General features: G+C 34.9%; 2 protein-coding genes across 2 annotated transcripts; one reads left to right on the top strand and one right to left on the bottom strand.

Moving 5' to 3' along the window:
• Positions 1-963: 963 nt before the first annotated feature.
• LOC112509636 (proteasome subunit alpha type-1-B-like) lies at positions 964-5,572 on the top strand. Its single transcript, XM_025114702.1, has 2 exons — positions 964-1,422; positions 4,877-5,572. The coding sequence occupies exons 1-2, from the start codon at positions 1,072-1,074 to the stop codon at positions 5,360-5,362; spliced, it is 837 nt and encodes a 278-aa protein (XP_024970470.1). The 5' UTR covers positions 964-1,071; the 3' UTR covers positions 5,363-5,572.
• Positions 5,573-7,345: 1,773 nt separating this feature from the next.
• LOC112509349 (gamma carbonic anhydrase 1, mitochondrial-like) lies at positions 7,346-13,201 on the bottom strand. Its single transcript, XM_025114260.1, has 5 exons — positions 13,028-13,201; positions 10,758-10,901; positions 9,210-9,335; positions 8,956-9,107; positions 7,346-7,822 (listed from the first exon to the last, which is right to left on the bottom strand). Exons 1-5 carry the CDS (start codon positions 13,140-13,142, stop codon positions 7,628-7,630), a joined length of 732 nt encoding a protein of 243 aa, XP_024970028.1. The 5' UTR covers positions 13,143-13,201; the 3' UTR covers positions 7,346-7,627.
• Between the last annotated feature and the right edge of the window lie 9,071 nt (positions 13,202-22,272).

The following is a 22,272-nucleotide window of genomic DNA, read 5'->3' as shown; positions in this document are numbered from 1 at the left end:
TAACAAAATACTTAATTATTTTATTTGTAAAAAAATATTTTTCTAAACCAAAAAAATGAAATAAAGAAATACATAAAAAAAGAAAAAAAAAAGAAATACTCAATATTTTTTTTTCAATTTTTTATGATATATTTTCGTATTTATATTTTATTTAAAAATAAAAATATTATTGTTTTCTTAAAATTACATAAAACCGTATTATAACATCGATCGAGACAAAAATAAAGTAAAACAAAACATTAACATCGAAATGTATCTCGCTGCATTGAGTGAATACCTTTATAGCATTATATTAAAAGTCTTACAAACTAACTATAACAAATTGTTATTAAATGAGAAAATAGCATATGAAATTTACTTAAATAAAATTATTGTTCTAACAGTCATTTTATAGTCGGAATCAAGAATCATTAAATCGGTTAAAAGAATAAAAATATAAAACATTATAATTTGAACGAAAACTTATCCAAGTTAACTACAAGGATGGTGCCTGATTGGTTTGAGGATGAGCTTCAAAGGTCAAAAATGTTTGAAGGTCTCAGGTTCAAATTTAAAGAGAAATAAAAAATCCCCTTGTGACTATGGAGGTTCAACTTGGGTCTGAGGTGGAATAAAAGTCTCGCAAACCAACTATACCAAATAAAACTTGTTCTTATTGTAGTTTCAAAATATATACAGTAACACACAACAAATTAATACGATTGCACCTTTCACGAACCTAAATTTTTTTACCCTTCCACAGAGAAATAATACGATGACGTGCCTCAGGCATAACGTAACGTGAAACACAAGTCTTGAAGCACGACGTGTCATGACGGCTGTTACGACGAGTTATTTCGAACATTGATTTGACCATGTGAAAATAATAAAAAGAAAAAGAAAAAAAAAAGGAAAAGAAAAAGAAATAAATATGATTAATTATTCATTTTTCATCTACGCATTGGCTTGAAGAAAAAGAAAAGCCCCTCTTTTAACCCTAGACAGAGATCGTCGTTAGAGACGAACACTCAACACACTCACGGAGAGGGATAGTTTTCCGGCGAAAAGATTGATTAATCAAGCGCATTAAATATGTTTAGAAACCAGTACGACACCGACGTCACAACATGGTCGCCGGCGGGGAGGTTGTTTCAGGTAGAGTACGCTATGGAGGCAGTCAAGCAAGGATCGGCGGCCATTGGTCTCCGATCCAAGACTCACGTTGTTCTCGCATGTGTCAACAAAGCTAATTCGGAACTTTCATCGCATCAGAGGAAGATCTTCAAGGTCGATGACCACATCGGCGTAGCCATCGCCGGTCTCACTGCTGACGGCCGTGTTTTGTCGCGGTACATGAGATCCGAGTGCATCAATTATGGCTATACCTACGAGTCTCCTCTTCCTGTTGGTCGTTTAGTTGTTCAGCTCGCCGACAAAGCTCAGGTCTCCTTCTTAAGAAAACAATTCTCTTGTGTTTGCCTGTTTGTGCTTAAAGAAATGGGTCTGTTTGGGTTTACTTGGGGAAATTGCCATAAAATTATCTTTGTGGTCCTTCCAGTTGGTCCTCAAATTGATCATGGAAGATAACTTATTATGGGATAGTCTGTCATCTGTTTTATGTAGAATCAAGTCGCTGATAGAAAATATATTCTTCAATTATATTGCTTCCAACACCCCACAATTGGAATCACCTTCTAAAAGTTGGAAGATTAATGATATATACTGCTGTCGTAGTAAACTTTAGCCCAATCGGCCATTTACTTGGCACAAATTTTCAACCATTTCTGGGTGAAGTGGTCTAAATTGGAGAAATGAAGTATAATTTTTTACTCCCTAAGGAAAATGCATTTGAGATGAAGAAAATGGATATTTTGTTTTGATTGCCGGTTGTTTGATACCTTGAAAGATGAAACTGAGAGTGTAATTATGGTTATGATAGCTGTGTATGAACAGTCTTGCTTAGTACTTTAAAAAAACACATGCACCATCTTTTTTAAGGTTATAGTTCTGAAATTCCATATCTACATTGTTTATCTCTGGCATTTCTATTGGCTTTTCTAGTGTTTTTAGGGACTAAACCCTATCCAGACTGTTGTAGAAGAGTGATAATGATCTTAGTTTTAGTGAGACTGCTCACCATTCCTCAAGTATTTGACTGTTTTCCCTTTTGGATTGGCCAGTGGAGTTCAAGTTGATCATAAATTACCATTTCATCAACTAATAATTTTAGAGTAGCATTGTACAGTATTTTCTTCAATTATCCAGCATTATGCAACATGCACATTTACTGATTTACCTTGTATTAGATATACTATTCATGCTATTTTTCTTGTACCTTTTATTTCATATTATGTTTAAGGAGAAGATTATTCTCTTTACCAAACATATGCRGATCCAATCACGATCTTATAATAAGAACAAGAGATCTTTCTCGATCAATCCCCTTGCCCCTCATTCTTCGAGAATCAGAAAGATCCTTTAAAATCCTGCCTGTGTTAGATTCCTTGTATCTTACACATGGTTATGTTAACATATTCCTTGTCCACTCAACTAGTGTTAAGAAATCTGCTGAATCAAGATGTCAAATTTTGTCTGTTTATATGGTTATTGAATACAATATAAAATGTGAAATTACATATTCAGAGTAGTAAAAATATAAGGAGTACAGGTTGATGTTCAGAGTAACAGATACCTTTTATCGGAAGTTCTGAAGAGGGGCTTGAAAGATCATTTAGATAAACCAAGAATAGGAAAAGAAAAATTTGGTAATTGTACTGCTAGACAAGAAACTATTATATTCTTATCCCTTGACTAATTACTGTAGAGCATTAATCTGAAAAGCCTTCTCAAAATTGCTCCATGTTAGTGTGCGTGCTTTTGTTGTTGAGTCAGGTGTGGGGTTCTTTGGAATTAACAAATAGATGCTTCCCTTCTTATTTGAGTCATTTATAATATGTATGGATGCCAGATAAGATTGGGGTAAAAATGATAATGCTGTTGCTCTGAGGTCTTCGTCTTTCGACATTTGATCCCTTGAAGTGATCATCTCTTCCTCCCATAGAAAAAAGTCCATACTTATAAAGGACACCAGCATTATACTATTATACTGGCAGTATTGGTTTGAGATTAGGTCTTTGTTGTCTTTTTTCATTCTAATGGTGCTACCCCAAAAGCATCATAGATTTACGATGAAAGATGAGCAACTCTGAGTTTCTTACCAAGCTGGGTCTAAGTAGTAGATTTGCCAAGACATTTTTTTCCAACTCGTGGTAGTCATTTTACTTGGATTTGAGCAGTGAACATGGAGATCAACCTCCCTATACTCCTCCACTCCATATTAGATTGTGTATTTTAGGAGTTCCTCTGAAGAAATGCACTTGATTTTTTAGTGGTGGCATACTGGCATATGGATGATTTTTTATGCTCCTTAAATTTCTCATTATGTGTCTTGTCATCACCTGCCGTCTGCTTTTATTGTCAATCATGTGTTAATTTCGAGATGGATGAGATTGAACAAGTGGACCTGCAATTTTTGGTGTTGGTAAACCATTTAGAAATTACTACACTTGATTTGCTATCTTGCATGTGAAAAGTATCCCTTGGGAATATGAATTAGCATCATGTTTGAGTTTAACCCTGGGGAATTCATAAACAAGCTTGAAACAGAAACTTGTCATCTCCTTCCCATTCATTTGTATGAATTAGAGTTCCTACTTGGTGGGAGAGCTAGCTTCTCTTTCCAGGGAATAGAGTTTCGTTTCTCCTTCTTCCCTTCCACTGTTTCACCTTTCAGATGTAGAAGTATCTGGCTTGGATTTGTGTTTATGTAATTGCCTCCAGTATTCAAGAGTTCTAAAATTGCTTAAGGTGAAACTACAATACCATCTTCGATGAATGTGGTACTTTTTAATGCTGAGATGTTTCATATTCGATGCAGCCATTTTTATTTTTGGGATAATTTTTAAATGCAAATGACTAACTTGTCAGCATTCTCGTCAAATACAGAACTAGTCTAATATACATGCTTCCTGCACATGCTTTACTCTATTCAATTTTTGAGGTAAAGATTTACACATTATCGGTCCATAATAAGGGCAAGATCAGCCTTCAGTTTGTAGCTTAAGCATTTTTTTAAAATTTTGCATGGAAGATCATCAACTAATCTTGTTTAGTAAGAGGCATTACTATAATATTTAATTTGAGGAGACCTTTTTGCATATATGCAGTACCTGCATACAGTAACCGAAATGGATCATGAAGTTTGGTATCTTTACTTTTGTAGCATATATATATATATATATATATATATATATATATATATCGAATTCTTCTTTCAGCTTTCACAGGCATATCATCTGGCTTAAGTTGTTCTCCCTCTCCCTTGTATATTTAGATATAAAAGTATCATATGATTTGCCTCCAGGGTAGCTGTCCAAGATAATGTTGCACCAGTGTGCCACATGATAATGAATTAATGATCAAGGGTGTGTTTGTGCATGGTACAGGAGAGTACAAAAATTTGTGGTGTTTGGCATGACAATAGACTGAGACAGGACAGGACCATAGCCACAAAAAATGCTTTTTTTTTTCTGTCCCACCAAAATGGGTGGAACGATAAACACGGAGATGAGACAAGATTGGTACATTACTAATCAGATTAGAACCCTAAACCTTTCAAAATTCTTTCACCCACCCATCTACCTACCTCACTCTTGCCCGTCTAGTTCCGTCCAGTCTCGTCCTCGTACCAAACGCACCTGAAGGATTTTCGATGATTCTATTTATTCAACCATATTTTCAGAATTTTTTTAATTTAAATGTGCCTAGTAGACAGCCATACAAATACTTGTGCAAATAGACAAGATCAAAATTTCTTACATCAATGGCTTGTTGACAGGTTTGTACCCAACGGTCATGGAAACGCCCTTACGGTGTTGGTCTGCTGGTAGCCGGCTTGGATGAATCTGGGGCTCATCTCTACTATAACTGTCCTAGCGGAAATTACTTTGAATATCAAGCTTTTGCCATCGGTTCCAGGTCACAAGCCGCAAAAACATATTTGGAGCGCAAGTTTGAGAATTTCACAGGTTCCTCTCGAGATGAGCTGATCAAGGATGCACTATTTGCCATAAGAGAGACCTTGCAAGGTGAAAAACTTACAAGCACTGTATGCACGGTGGCTGTGGTTGGTGTAGGAGAAGCCTTCAATATATTGGACCAAGCAACTGTACAGGCATTAATTAACGAGTTTGAGATTTCCGGAGAAGAAGGTCCTACAAATGAGGGTGTTGCAGAGGAAGCTGTGGGTGAAGCTGGTGGTGCCGCCGCCACTCAGGAGGGTGGAGCCGCACCAGAGCAAGAAACTGCACCGATGGATATTTGAGTGCAGTCAGGTGGTTTACTGTTTGTTTTAGAGCAATATTGGTATGATGTTTGGAATATTTGAATTGCAGTTGTTTCGAGTTTCTTCCATTTGATTGGTGCAAACCTTTCTAAAGCTTTGCCTCTTTTGAACTCTTTATTTTGAACTGATTATATCCAGATGTAGTTGGTTATTAAGTTAATTTAAAGACACGACCATGTGAAGTTACTTATAATTGTGAAGCAAGAGAATTAACAAATGACATTGACAGGTAGGGATGACTTCGGGGTAATGTTTTAGTGCATCTTATAGATTGACCAAAAACCGGTCACGGGTTGGGTTGGGCTGGTCACGGTCCCGTCCCAACCCAACCCGATCCGTTCAAAATAGGCAGGCTGGCTGGCTGGCATGCATATCGTTTTATAATCTAGTTAAGCATTTAGTTTAACAAAATAAAATCAAAATGTGAACATAAAAAAGGTTGACAAATGAAAAAAAAAAGTTGAACATTCATGTTAAAAAGAGAGTAAAGTTACGATTAAAGTTGTAATATAATTTTGAATATAGCCAATTACAGGTTGGTTTAATGTTTAGTATACATGTATTAATCAATGACTTAATAATCATATTAAATCTGTAATATTGAAACGCATCGGGTTTGTTAGGTTGGGTTCAAATTACTCTAACCCAATTCCAATACAATAGTTACGATTTGACCTAATTTTATATCAATTATGTGTTTGATTATCTCAGGTTTGAATTTTCCATTTTATGTTAAATTTTTGTTGTAAAAAAAATGCATATCCTAGTTTAATTAAATATAAATGTTGACGTTGATGTTGAGGTATTGTAACTTGTTTTGAAATTTGAATAATATATATGAAAATTCGAATTTTCTTTAATATGAAAGATGGAGTTCTTAATTTCTTACGATTTTAGGTTAAATCATGAACTAATTCTTTTTTCAAGTAAAAAAAGATGTTAATGACCCACAATCACATACCGACGATGAGAATCATGTGGAAAACATGGTTGATATGAAAGAGGCCATTACAGTTGAACCTGAAAAAATTGATGGGTTTTTTTTTATTAACCTGGATATCCAACATGTTATGCGAGCCGACTAATCCCAGACCGATCACCTGTTTTGTAGATAACCCGGAGTCATCGCATTTGAACCTCCGTGGCTACAAGGGGATTTTTATTCTTCATTGGATTGAAACCTGGGACCTTCAGGTACTTTTGACCTTTGGAGTCAAGCTCAAACCGATTAGGTACCACCCTTGATTCGATTCGATTCGATCCAACAGATTCTCCTAAATCTTCTCCAGAATAGATATAGGTAAATTCTCCAAATTCGACGAATTTTCCTAAAATAATTGTTTATGAAAGAGAAATGATTTTCAGTTCTCTCTGTCAATGAGAATCTTGAAAATTAAATATTGATGTGAGAGAAATGATATCTTATGAATTATATTGAATATTTTAATAATATAATTAATATTATAATCTCTAAACTGGATAAGATGTAGATTTTAACTTTTGATTCTTCATTTTAAAGAATCTGTTAAAGATGCTCTTACCTTGGCGAGTGAATATGCGGAGGACCAAAAATCCTACATGTGAGTAAGAGTCGTAACTTATACCCGGATAATGTTTACTCGGTAAAAGACGTTTACCCATAATCTCACTGTCATTTTGATGCCAAAAATCTTATCCGATAAGCTAAGTGACAATAGTAACTTTTACTAGTTAGCGTTTACCAAACGATACACTATTAAAATGACAAATCATTAAAAAAAATTGATGTTTTATTTCCTATATTAGGGTTTATGTGAATTTGTTACAAGGTTTTAACGTAACGGGCAGTTAAAGCGATTGACTTTCCGAATTACCTTACCGTTTCCCGACTTGCAAGAAGTTCAGAAAACCGATTCTCGTACTAAAATGGACTCGGGTCTCAAGATTAAGGTCGTACCAGCTTCGACATATATGAATAAATAACCCCAAAAACTTCATGTAATCCACATAAATGATATCAAATCCACATCAAGGTCTTCGATGTAAGAATGGTAAAAAGAAACAATACAACAGATTGTAACTGTTAACAACTCTAACCGTAATAAGTTTTTTTCCCCTTATTTCAAAAGAGAGAGACACCAATGATCCAATATGCATTATAACTTGCTTAAAAGAACAGGCATTCGTCAACATCAAACTCCAAAAAACAACTACCTTGTGGCAGATTTATTCGCAAGAAACTGTCTTTCTTGCTATTGTCGACAATTATTGAAGCAGAGTCCGGGCTTCATTGGCCTTCTTTTGTAGTACTTTTAAGAATTCGGTCTTGTCAAACTGCTTTGCATTCTGAGTGGCATGAACTTGGGCGAGGCTGCTGTAATTGGCAGCCGATTCGGAGATGAAGGCTATCTCTTCGTTTGTAAGCTTTCTCAGGAACCTAGCAGGATTACCTCCCCACACCTGTTGTCAAATTCCCATCTAAGCTTCCACTTCATAACTAATTTCAATTACAAAAACCAAACCAAACCAAATAGTATATCCCACCTTTGTGGGGGGGGGGGGGGGGGTATGCATACCTGACCTCTACCCCAAGGAGCAGAGCAGTTGTTTCTTGTGCACGAAAGAAAATGAATAAGAACATTCTTAAACTAATTTCTTAGAAAACAGATTGCAAGTGAATGAAGTGAGCCGAATATGACTCTATAGCCAGAAAAGTATGCATTGCTTATTCCTTACGGGACAATCACCAAAAAAATAGAGTTATTCACTTTTCAAAACATCGTTCTTGCGAGGATAAAAAGTCTTAGACCAAATGTGTCAAGATGTAGCTACTTTTGTATAAACATGTACACAATTTGTCCAAGGTCGATTGTTTTTGGTAAGTAAAAATGTTTTCTAGACTTTGAAAGAACAATGTCACTTTGCAAAAAGAAACAAGTATGATAGCTAGAAAGTCCAATCACTCCAGGAATATATCATAGGACATACAAGCAGCAGGAAAACTACACTACCCTGAAAAAACCAGAATGATGAAAAACCTCGACTACTTGCGATCACCAACCCTTTAGACCTTGGGGTCCAGCAGATTACAGATTGTTAAAATCTTTAAGATGGTAAACTACATTAGCACAAATGCAGCCCAGCTAAGGAAGGCATAATTTCCTAACCATTTTGATATTAGGATCTCACAAACACTGGAATTTTACATCATATCAGCATTCTTCATTTGTCAATCATTATAAAGCATGGATTCAACCTAACATTTATTGGCTAAAGGTTGTAAGGATCATGGAAGATAGTTAGATGGCACACTCGTCAAATCATTATTTCTAAGACATTAATTTGAAGTCTACATCTGATTACAGATATATCCCTCAAACTATTGCTATCTTGTATAGTGGCGACCTTTTTCTCTAAATAGCAAGAACACCATAAACATATAGTCTCTTACGAAGCTCAATGCTATCCTAATACCAAATGCAACAAACTGAAGGACCACCAACGGTGGGGGTAAGACATTGACCCACTGGGAATATAAATTGGTTAGATTAAAATTTGTCAATGATATAGAGAGAGTTAGAAGAGCTTAGAACCTCGCCACTCGGAATTCTAGTGTCCTGTCTTACAAGGGCTCCAGCAGCAACCATGCTATGCTTCTCTACGACTACCCCATCAAGAAGTGTAGCTTTCATACCAACAAATGCTTCATCCTCAACAGTGCATCCATGTAAAACAGCACTATGACCTGCATATTTGAATCTAAGTCACTTCATGAAAAAGAAGAAAGGCAGAGCCTCATCAAGTCATTAAAAAATATTACAAAGCTAGCTTCCAGCACATTGCTCACCAACAGTCACGTTGTCCCCAATCACTATCGGAAGCACCTTTCCAGGTAGATTAGATTTTGCAACATGGACAAGTGAGTGGTCCTGTATATTAGTGCCAGATCCAATACTAATGCTGTTCACATCACCTATGTACAAAAGGGTATCTGATCAGTGAGCATGCCATTTCAATGATGTATCATTGCTGAATAAAGCATATTAGAATGATAAAACATCCACATTTAGAATTACTATCAAGATGGCATACTATTTGGAACATGGCAGGTATATTGAAGTTTAAATATTGTGATCAGATGTCTTTGTAAACCTCAAAGTTGCAACATGCACACTATATTTGTTAGCTTTGACACCCTTTGAAGATATATTAGACATATAATGGTTTGCATGCTGTCTTCATGAATGAGGATTATATATCCATTGTATTAAGTAGTTTGAGGCTTCTTTTTCCCAGTTTTAATCTCATAATCACTCTTTTATGATGTCCAGAGACATCATTTGGTATGATATCCGTGGATATGTGGACGAGATGATATTGCGAATAAACATGTTCTGCGTGACTGTGTTGTATCTAATAAAGCAACACAGGAGATGAACTTATAGACAATTTAATGTGGGATGAGATATAAGCGAAAATATAGAATATTGCATTAACAGAAATATTACAGAGTAACCTCTAATTTCTCTTGGAAAGCGTGTAGAGGTAAATGTAGGAGAATAAAGTAGAGACATGTTCTAGGAGAGTTGTACAACAACAGTTCGGTATTATGATGACGGTGAGACTATGAACAGTGCTAGCATGGTCATGAGACAGAGTACCATCACCATGCCCGCTTGGATCTTCCAGGCATTGCGATCATGTTAAGAACATTATCACAAGATCTGCCCAGATGGGCCATGCATAGACTAAAGGAGATGTCTTGTTAAGGAAACAAGTGGGTATTTGTAATATGGATATTCTCTTGAACAAACAAGGTCGAATTTATGAGTACAGCTACGAGTCCCAAGGTGTTTTGTCCAAATATGAAATATCTACCCGATCTTTATCTTAAAGTGGGAATGCAACCACTTGTACTTCTTCAGATGTTCTTTTGAAGAAGTAGTTAAAAAAGAATACATAAACAAGCCTTTAACTTAAGGTCAAATAGCTGAGTTTATAAAATCAAGCTCCAAAAAAGAAAGTAAAAGAAGAGTGAAAATTGCCACTATAAGCCCAATTTGAGTAACTTGAGGCAAAAGATTTAGGTTAGATGCATTACAAGCAATGATAAGAAAGCTTGTTACAAAGTAGTGAAATACAACAAATAACTTACACCAAATTGTATTGTTTTTCTTTTGAACTATTCTGCCTGTAACAAGCTTGCTCAAGTTGTTTGTACTTAATCTAGCCATTTAGATTAAATTATTTTTATTATTATTGTTAGCTACAAAACGACCAAGCTTAAGACAGTCTTCCGTTGTTTCGAAAATAAAGAAGAAAAAATGATTGCAGATTTGCAGCTAAAGGACTGTATGGGAGTTAATTTACAAAAGCCACCATGATTAAGCATTACCTCTCAAAACACATCCATACCAAATAGACGATCCTGCTCCCACTTGGACATCCCCAATGATAGAAGCACTTGGAGCCACAAATGCATCCTTAGCAACAACAGGGACTTTATCATATACATTCATAAGAGGTCGATGCCTGGACACTGACAAAAAAAATGTTAATATTGGTCCAACGAAAACACAACTGATAATAGTATTGAATGAGTGTTAGGCATGCTGAATCAGGGGATGAAATACAAAAGGTAATAATTAACATAGATTTAAATCCTGGTAACTTCTGTTAAAAAAATTGAAGTTTTAGTCCTAAACAAAAGGGAATCTAATATAATATAAAAATTAACATGATTACCCTTTGGTGAATGATAAATGTGACAAGATTGAAAAGATCTGGCATATACTAAATCTATTGCAAAGACATATCCATAAGGAAAACCTACGTCCAACTATCGACTGTCAAACACTTTGCGATTTCTGAAGGATGCTGTTGTTTCAAGCATTGAGAATTTTCTGTCGGATTTCTATGCATCTCAAACATAAGAACATTACAAAGCATTTCTAGAAGTAGCTAAGCACAAAAATGCAAGCCAAAAAGGATGGACGTCAGCAACATGCATATGTCTGTTTAGAAATATTTACACCCTAGAAAGATGAATTGAAAATATATCATCGACAACGTCTAAATTCAAAAGCCACCTCTGTTTTGTTCCAATCTCCAACAAACAATGGCAGGCTGTGAGTACTTTTAGTGCCACACTCTTGAAAACTAGCATATCTATATTATCAATACACATATTGCACACACATCTGATAAATCAACTGAGAGTGTGCAGGAATTATGTAAGCATCTAGAACGAGAAAAGATAAAGAATATTTTAGCTTTGTTGTTATCTTTCGTATATAAACATGACCACATCTTTAGATTATAATTTGTTTTATTGAATGGGGACATAACTAGTATGTTCTTGTCTAAGAAAAACATGTATCTTCCTTCCCCAATTCTCTATGGGGGATACCAGAATGAACTCAGATCAATTGTATTATATCTCAGTACACGGCTACACGCTGACAGCTTCAACTTGAACATGGTTGGAAATCGAATTTTTATGGTCCTAGACAGCAGAACTAATGAACAATCCCAAACATGTATCTATGCCTGTCTTTCTGTTTTTTTTTTTGCTGAATATGTGTTCAATTAGTAGCTACTTGGAGGTAAACCACAGACAAGATTATCTGATCTTTATGTAAGACGTATGAACAAAAGATGAAATAGTTCCATGTGAGTGACATTTAATCGATTCATGGTACTGTTAAGGCTTTTAGACAACTTTATAATTATAAATCATGCTACATACACATTTAGAGCATATTTTTGTATATAACTATAAAAATAAACCAGTGTACCAAACTGAGTAGTTTACTGCCATGCTATAACTCAAAATAAGTGAATTTCATTTATTCTGCTACAGCCTACATGTGATACATCCTAAAGTTCCACAAGTAGCTAACAAATCGATGCTCTGCCTGCAACACTTTATCGCGAGAATGGTTTTTTTAACAATGCAAATCAATTATGTGTACATTATCCATTACTATGAGAGAAGAAGTGTTAAACTATCACTCATAATTCCATGCCACTTCAAGAAATGTATTGAGACTTCTGATTGGAGAGCAATGGAAAAACAGTCTAAGGAATATCATAACCAGTCCAATGTTTATCATTAGAACTACAAAGCTAATCCAACTGAAAAGACAACTCATACATCATCACTAAGCATCAAGAGTAGGCCCTTGCTTCGCATTCTCTTGGAGACTTAGAGTCATAAGGTAATGCTGATCAAAGACTGCTTGATATAAATTTTTTGGTTAATTGGCTTCAAAATTGCAGTGCAGATATCAAGAATCCATAGTTCATTGATCAATACTCTAAAACACCGATTTAATTTCTCGTACCTCAAAATAATAATAGTAATAAAATTAAAACCAAATCAAATTAGCACCCAATAGAAAGAATGCCACACATTTCATTCTTCGGTATAAGTTCGAAAATCTAACTGATCATGTAAAATAACATAAATCCCACGTAAGAAAACATTCGATCAATCGTTATTCAGCAAATAACCCACCTAAATCTGAACTCTTTGAGGGCCACATTAGAAAATAATGATCTTCTCGATGGAAATCCAAACCCACATTGAAATCCAGTAACCAAATTGAAGAGATGTTCAGGTTTTGAAATATGAAAAATGGAAATTAGGGATTTGATACATACGTTGTTCTTTGAAGAAGTTGTTGCCCTGGAGGCGTGAACCTAGACGATCCATGGCTTGGCCAGTTTCCCGGATCCAAAACCCGACTGTGTATGCTGCTCTTCCTAGGGTTCCCATGGCCGATCAGTGTTTGACTCTGTTCAAGCGTTACCCCTTTTTGACACCTGCGTTTGTATGTGTGTTTCGGCTAAAAATGAAAACAAAAAACCAACGAAAAGGAAAATTACCAAAACATCCCTCGCATTTTGCCTCCGTTCACCATAATGCCCTCCAACTTGTCCACTTCTTTTAAACAATTACCTATCGACATGAGATGAGCATATGATGTTGGACATCTCAGGGTTGTTTGTTTACTTCTTAATAGTTTCATTAAGATGCAATATCTGAATCGTTAAGAGGTGAATATTGTTTGACAGAAAAAAGATTTGCCTCTTAATGGTTCTAAAACCCTCTAAATGATTTTGTATCTTAGGCCTTTCTTAACCATTCAACACCCTAATTTCATTATAAACAATTACCAAACAATTATATTTCATTTTGCACTATATCATGAGAGCCTCTTAATCATTCTGATCACTTAATCATTCTGCACCAAATCATTTAACAATTGCCAAACAGCCCATCAGTCTTTAGACATTGCCGAGTAGTTTTTGGAGAATCGAAAGTAGGATAGTGGACTAGAATGAGAATTTGTATCTAGTCTAGATGAGAGAAAGGGATTTGCAGCAACGGAGAACGAGGGCATGCTTAGTAAGCTGGTAGTTAAGTCTCTAGGTTTTACGTCATATTATTAGACCACCCGAACAGTATGAGGATTGGATATGTGCCAACATGAGATTTAGCAATTAGTTGGACTATACACTACATGTAGTGCAAGATGAGCCTTGTGATCTTGACGATGTGCTAAGTTCACCAAACAACACCAAATGGCTTAATGTAATGCAAGAAAGATGAAGTCTTTGACAAAGAACCATACTTGGGATCTTGTTCCACTGCCCAAGGGAAATCGGGCCATTGGATGCAAGTGGGTGTTCAAGGTTAAGGATGATGAAAAACACAAAGCAAGACGGCCTTCCTACATAGTGATCTAGAATAAACCATCTACATGAAACAACTAGAAGTAGGGGTGCTCATGGGTTGGGTTGATCGTGTTGAAGACATTTGAATAACCCAACTCAACCCAATGCTTGTGATTTGGGAAAATCTTAACCCAAACCAAAGTGCAACCCAACTCGTACGGGTTGGTCGGGTTAGTCGGTTGATACTTTGGTATATTAAAATATTATTCTAATCTTGAATATGTTATTTCTCTACTTATAATTTTTTTTCATCATCAACCATTTGATACAACTTATCTATATTTCTTACGTGTATCACATTCAATTAATTTTCTCAATTTACATGTATACGTTCATAGTTACTGAACATATATATGAATGAGTTATATAGAGATATGAATAGATTGAAAATACGTGTATATAAAAAGCATACATGATAATGTAATTGTCTAATGCATATATTAATAGAAATTCAACAATCATGTTAAATCCAAGAAATAAAATGATATCGGGTTCATCGGGTTGGGTTGGGTTCAAATAATAGTAACCCAATATCAACCCAATACCTACGGTTTGACAATTTTACAACTCGATTAGACATCGGGTTGCTTCGGGTTGAGTTATTTCACGTTGGGTTGGGTTGATCGGGTTGGTCGGGTTAGTTGGGTTTTTGAGCACCCCTAACTAGAAGGCTTTGTGAAATAAGACAAGACCGAGTTGGTGTGCAAGCTGAAGAAGTGCCGATACGGATTGAAATAATCACCACGTCAAATGATATAAAAGGTTTGACTTGTTTATGTTAAGTATTGGTTTCAATCGAAGTGTGAAAGATCCATGTGTCTATTTTTGTTGTCAAACCAACGACAAAAGCAACAAATTAGCCCTAATAGAGTCTTGATTTATAAAAGCAAATTAATAGAATTTGATGATGAAAGATACATGAGATCCATAAAGAAGTTAGGCAAAAGTTGTTACCATAAGAAGTTTGTTTGTAAGAGCACCTCCAATAAATGTTCATATATATTTTTTTGTACTTTTTTATCACATCATTTCCAACTAATCAAATTAACAACCTACGTAAAACTCTACAATGATAGTTCTTATAAGAATCTCCTTTTGTGAGTCCTATATATATATATATATATATATATATATATATTAATAATTATATATAAAAACTAATAAAATGATTAACTTCACACTTTTTTCATATTAAATTTAATTCTTTAATTAATATATTTCAATAACACATTTAGGGGCCGTTTACCAATTTTTTTTGTTAAATGCTGATTCGAGTAAGAGGTCTGACTGGATTAAGTGCAAATTGTATTTTCTTGTTTACCAAACATTTTGTGTTAAGTGCTGATTGAGTAAAAAAGACCATTATATCCTTTTTTTTTGGAATAAGTATTAATTAAAAATTATTGTATTATTTAAACCTAATTATAATTAAATAAAATTTAGAAAAACAGGCCCAAGCCCAGATACATTTAAGCCCAATTATACAAATCTATATGTATTTTCACTCAAAAACCTCAAAACCCTATTTCTCTCTACAAACTTCCCTTATTTTCTCTCCCACCTCCAGACCGGCCACCGTTGCCGGCTGCCGTCGCCACCCTCCCGTAGCCGCCCTCCCATCGCCGCCCTTCCGTCGCCTCCCTCCAGTCGCCGCCCTCCCGTCGGCGCCCTCTCGTCGCCTCCCTTCCGTCGCTTTCCTCCCGTCGCCGCCCTTCCGTCGCCTTCCTCCCGTCACCGCCCTCCCGTCACCCTTCAACACCTTGAACCGGACATACACCTCCCCACCTTGAATCAAATGACCCACCTATTTGTATGAACTGTTTGTATGAAAAAAGATGGATCTATTTAGGGTTTTAGATGAAGAAGGTAGATTAAGAATACATATTTCTTACCATGGTAAGATTCATTTTTTTTGCTGACTCCAGTAAGAGGACGGTCAGAGGTCGAAAATCTGATTGTTGATTTTGTTGTTAGGTAAACACTTTTACCTCTTACCCGGGTAAGCATCTCTTAACGGGTAAGAGGTGGTAAGAGATTAGTAAACAACCCCTTAGAAAATAATTAAAACACAAATATAAATTTACACTACAATTGAAAAAAAGTGTAATATTACATAGATATTTAACTTAATAAATCGTAACCTGAAATAAAATAATAAATAATGTCCGTCCCTAGAATGGTAATGACTAATACAAAAGTGTTTGTAAGGGGGTTGAATACAAACACAATATATTTTCACTTTTTAATCATGTATGTTTACTAAAAACAAAGAATTACAGATCTATTGTGGAAGTTAGGGAGGTAAGACCATATTCTAAGCAATCTGGCTAATGAAAAATTTGCTAAAATTTGAAAGAGTAATAGAAGAAAGTACTCTTTCCAATCTAAAAAACCAAGACAGTTCTACGGATTGTTGACGTCAATTTTGCCTAAGAAACTATCACTCATAATTACTTTTAAAACGGTGAGTTGCAGCATTTGACAAGGGTGACCTTTTATTGTCACAATTGTATTAAATGTTGTTATCCAACTTTAACGTCTATCTTCATCTAATTTGCCGCCCAATGCATGCTCGTATCATTAATTTTAGCCTTTATGTTTTGACGATATGATGTAGACGTTTGTTAACACAACTCATCCTTCTATATGTAGAGGGACTAAAAACGAAGTTTGATACTAATACAATAGTACTTTAGAATGTCTGACATGCCAAAAATGTTCTTATGCCAGAACAAGAGTTGGTAGAGTGGGTGAACCAAACTTGTTGACTAAGTTTCGCTCAAAAATCGGCTCGCCAAAAGTAGTGTTTGTCAGACATCCTTTGACTTTATGTTATATTGATCTTTAACCGGCTAGATGATAATCCAATCATTTTTTGTGACAATCTTGACTTCACTTCAACTAGTCTTCGATTTTATTGAAGGCTTTTTGTTGGAAGGAAAGATCCTATTTTTGAATTTTCTCCTTGAAACATAAGTTTTATTTCGAATTCCATCTAGACTTAAGATTTATGAAGTATTGATTCAGGATCTTGTATTTTATTCAAATCTTCTTGACTTTCAGGTAATCAAGTCCTGATACAAATCCTGTTGAGTGAATCCGGATGTCTTATCCAGGTGTAAATCCGAATATGTATTTTGTTTATGCTAATTCAGATGCTACATCAGGATATCATTTTAAGTTTGTCAATATGATTTTTTTTATTTAATAGGCAAACAATAACTTCAAGAATATTTCCAAGTGTTGGATCAGATGTATTTGTGTTATTATCATTAGGGTTGTTCATCGGTTGACATCCAACAGATGTGATGAGAACTGAATCGATCCAATCATCCATTGGATGTTGGATTTTTCCAAACAATCCAATCCAATGGATGATCGGTTTGGTTCCATCTATTGGATATTCTTATTGGATATCCATTGGATCGGATTGGATACAACCAATATTAATCGGATTCCATCAGCTTAAATCCATCCGACATCCAATGGACGAGCTGATCGGATCCATCGAATGTTTTAAATTCGATTTACAATGATTAATATAATATTCCAAAATACTTAAATTTCATCCGTTCAATCACTAGTGTACTAAAGGGTAACTAAAAACATACAATTACCATTGTCAAGTCTCACCCATACATATTGGGAAGTGGAAAGTAGAAACATTAAGCTACTAAAAACTAAATAATATAAATATTGTCTGTAACCTCAAGACTGCAAGTCTATAACAACTCAATCCACTTTAATTTCTCTATCTACCAAAATTTCTACAAAATTAAAAAGTATAAATTAATATCTCATGACTAAAAACACTTATAAAATAAACGAAAATATATTTTATATATAGACACATTTATTTACCAGCTTCCAACGCTTCAACTTCTTCATTTGTCCATCAACATCATTTGATGTTGTTTGTCAGATCCAATTTTGGGTACAAATTAATGCTTGTACCGATTTAAGAGTCAAACAACTCCTATATGTATCGATAACACGGCCACTGGTAGAAAAATCTGACTCTAATGCAACGGGCAATATAGGCATAACAAATACGTCTTGTGCAATCATGGAAAGAATCTTAAACCTACTCGCGTTCTTTTTCCACCACTTCAACACATCAAAATCATGCTATAAAGAGTAATATAAAACAAAGTTAAAACAAAAATGCAACACTATACGAAACATATTAGAAACTCAGAATGAAAACAAAAATGCAAATCTGATTCGTATTTTTCACAAGCTTTAATGAAATATTTGTCAACTTCGCCTTTATTTTCTGAGGAATCAGCAGCCTTCAGTTTTTTTTTGTTGTTGCGAAGTTGATCAAATAAGACATACTCATCTACATCATCATTAACATCTCTACCATCATCCTCAACATTAATACAATACATATAACTGTCATTTTCTGAATCCAACTTATAATACTCTTTATACATGGAATCTGAACTCGTTCTAACAAATCTAAATGGTTTGTAGCATCACCTTTGTTACCACATATCAACTCAAAAAACACATTCAAAAAGGCTCTTTGTATCTAGGATCAAGCACTATAGCCACAAGTAGAACCGGGTTCAAATATTCCATTTTCCCCCAATACTTGTCATACTTTTTCTTCATTGAGATAGCCATTCCCCTCAACTTATTATCAAGTTTATTCCCGCTCCAAAACTTCCAAACGACTATGAATAAAAGAAACCCGGTCTAAAAATTGATTAGATGTGGCAAAGTTAGACCCTGACAATCTTAAAGTGCAATCATAAGAAATTTTCAAAAACTTCACAAATAACCTAGCAACTTCCCAATCACTTTCATTCGGACACTTTTTCACCTTGCCAGTGCAATACTCTTTAATATAACCTACGTCATGTATCTCCATCCTCTCAAATGCCTTTTGATATTTTTCGGCAACCTCCAACATCAAATACGTTGAATTCCAACGAGTTGCAACATGTAAGAAAACTGTTTTCTTCCTTGTTATTTTTGCTTGCTCGACACACTCTTTCAATTTTTGCATTCTAGTTGATGAACCTCTCACATATCTCACTACATCTCTAATTTTACCAATACTTGCATCATAATGGTTTAATCCATCTTGCACAATCAAGTTAAGAATGTGTGAAGCACATCTTAAGTGCATGTGTTGACCTCCCAAAATTGCACCACCCTCTTCATTAACAATATTAGTGACATATTGAACTGACACATTATTTAATGATGCATTATCTATAGTAATGGTAAACAACCTTTCAAGTCCCCATTCAAGTAAGCATTGCTCAATAGTCTTAGCAAGTGTATCCCCCTTACTGTTAGGTACAACACAATAATTCAATATTTTTATGCAAAATCCAAGAATCATCAACAAAATGAGCTGTTCAACACATATAATGCAAATTCTGACACGACTTCCATGTATCGGTTATAAGACAAACTCTTTGTTTTTTCTTCACAAAGATGTCTCTTAAGCTTTTTTTTTTCTCTCTAAGATAAAAGGTTCATGATATCCCTTGTAATTGTAGTTCGAGAAGGGATGTGAAACCTAGGATCTACTTTGGAAAACAACTATTTGAACCCTTCATTCTCTACAAAAGAGAATGGAAGCTCATCTTTGATGATCATCTAGCAACATACTATCTTTGTATCTTAGGATCATACTTATGTGTTACCAAATTAGCTCCCTCCCCTTTCAACCTTTCAAAACACACCTTTGCTTGGTTTTTGTCACCTCTCCCAGGAAACATTTTACATTGGGTGTTAATGTGATTTAACAAATTACTTGTACCATTATTTTTACTACCACATGTGTATTGACTACCGTAATAGTTGCATTTAGATTTTTCAGTACCCTTAGTATCACATACCTTTGTAAAGTGGTTCCAAACCGCAGATAGAGCTCTAGTTGATCTTGGCTTTTGAGTTTCTTGGGTGTCATCGGTAGGCATGGTGGACGGTGGTGTTGCACTTTCATCAACATTAATGGGTACATCTTCTTTGTTATGTGCATGCTCAATGTCGGGATCATCATCATCGATGGGAGATATAGGTTTAATGACGTTAGCAGTTGAAGCCATCTATCAAGTAACCATTTGCTTCATTGTTATTTAGTTTAAACTTATAATTTATAACCAACCGATTAAACTTAGGGTGAGCATAGGCGGGTACCTGCCCCTTTTTGACAGGAACTGGAACCGGAACCGGCGGTTCTTGAGATATCATTTCAACTTCTTGCATACCCATCACATCCTCAACCTCGTTCGGCACCTGTGAATAATTGAGTGTTAAAAAAACTACACAAACTCGTAAAAAACTGCACATATTTTTAATAAAAAAAACTACACAAATTTCATATAAAAAACTGCGGATTGTTTAAAAAGCTGCACAAATTATATAAAAAACTACACATATTTTTAACATAATACTACACAAATTATATAAAAAATTGCACATATTTTTTTACAAAAAACTATACAAAATATATAAAAAACTGCACAAATTCGTAACTTATGACTTACCTCAATAAAGGAACTAGTTACTCCCACCAAATGCCTCATCAAGATCATTACGCCCAATTTCTGAAAAAGAAATTAATACAAAAAGAAAACTTATATCAGATATTCAATATGTATAACATAAAAAAGAAAATATTCAAGCAAACAGAAAATGGAATTTCATGATTACCTTCTTCGTATAACTCCACATCATCCAATAACTGTTCAATGTCAATACATATAATCGACGCCCTCAACCAATCTTGAGCATATACCAAGGCTTTCACCGTCTTCTGACCCAAACTACTACGAAACTCATCCACCACTCGACCGGATGTACTAAAAGCGGACTCACTAGCAACTGTAGAAACTGGAATAGCTAAAATGTCCTTTGCCATTAATCCTAACACCTTGTATGTACTACTACATTTTTCACTCCACTTCAAAATTTCAAATGATTCAACATTCATTTTTTCAGGCGGAGCATCAAGATATTCATCTAATTCAGAATTTTCCATACCATCTCCAACATCATTTTCATAAAACTCATCATAAATTTTACTCATCTGCTTATTCTTTCCTGTCCCAACAAAATTTTGGCCATCATTGTCATTCATAAAGACGGAAGTAGAAGAATCATCCTTTGATAGTGAAGAAGCATTAACATAATAATCAAACAAACTTTTCAAACCATCATACACTTGATCATATATTTCATTCACTTTATCAACATCCAAAAGAAAAATCTTTATTAGAGAAAACCTCACAAACCTCATCTTATATCATGGATCAAGAGCAACCGCAACTAAAACCATAATGTTTGTTTTCCCAAAATCTCCATAATATTTGTCAAACTTTTTTCTCATTTGATCACCCATACAAATAATATTGGGATCCTCATCTTGTTTCCACTCTAACAAAGAAGCTAGTACACCCAAGATTTCATGAAAATATATGTTAGCCGTAACATACAAAGTGCCCGAAATCCTTTTTGTCGCATCATAAAATTGCTTTAAGCATAATGCTAAAGCTTTAGCATTATCCCAATCTTTTTGAGATGGAAAGCCATCTTTGAGTTCTTTCTCAAATTCGGGATCTTCTTGTCTCATTCTTTTAAATTTTTTTTCAAACTTAACAGCCGAATCCAACATAACAAAAGTGGAGTTCCACCGTGTTGGAACATCAAGACATACCGAACCTTTACAAGAAATTTTAGATTTTGAAGCACACTCGTAAAACAATTTAGCTCTTGCCGGAGAGCTCCTTACGTATCTAACCACCCTCGTATGCTATTAATTGATTCCTTAACCATATTCAAACCATCTTTAACTATCAAGTTCAATATATGAGCAACACATCTCATATGAAAAAACTCACAACCTAAAACAAGTTTGTCGATGAGATCTTCTTTAAGATGTGCAACAACCACATCATTCAAACTTGCATTGTCTACAGTGAAACAAGAAACCTTATCTTCAATACCCCATTGAAGAATGCATGATTCAACTACTTTTCCAATTTCTTTTCCTTTATAACTATCCATCAATTGGAAATTTATAATTCTTTTATGCAATCTCCAATTAACATCAATAAAGTGGGCTGTCAAACACATGTAATTATAATTTTGGACGGAAGTCCAACAATCCGTTGTGAGAGCAATCCTAGATTTTAGACTTTTGA

Source organism: Cynara cardunculus (genome assembly GCF_001531365.2).
Source record: "Cynara cardunculus var. scolymus isolate 2C chromosome LG 3, CcrdV1, whole genome shotgun sequence".
NCBI lineage: Eukaryota > Viridiplantae > Streptophyta > Magnoliopsida > Asterales > Asteraceae > Cynara > Cynara cardunculus.
Note: the sequence above shows the minus strand (reverse complement) of the source record. Positions and strands in the feature narration are given on the sequence as shown.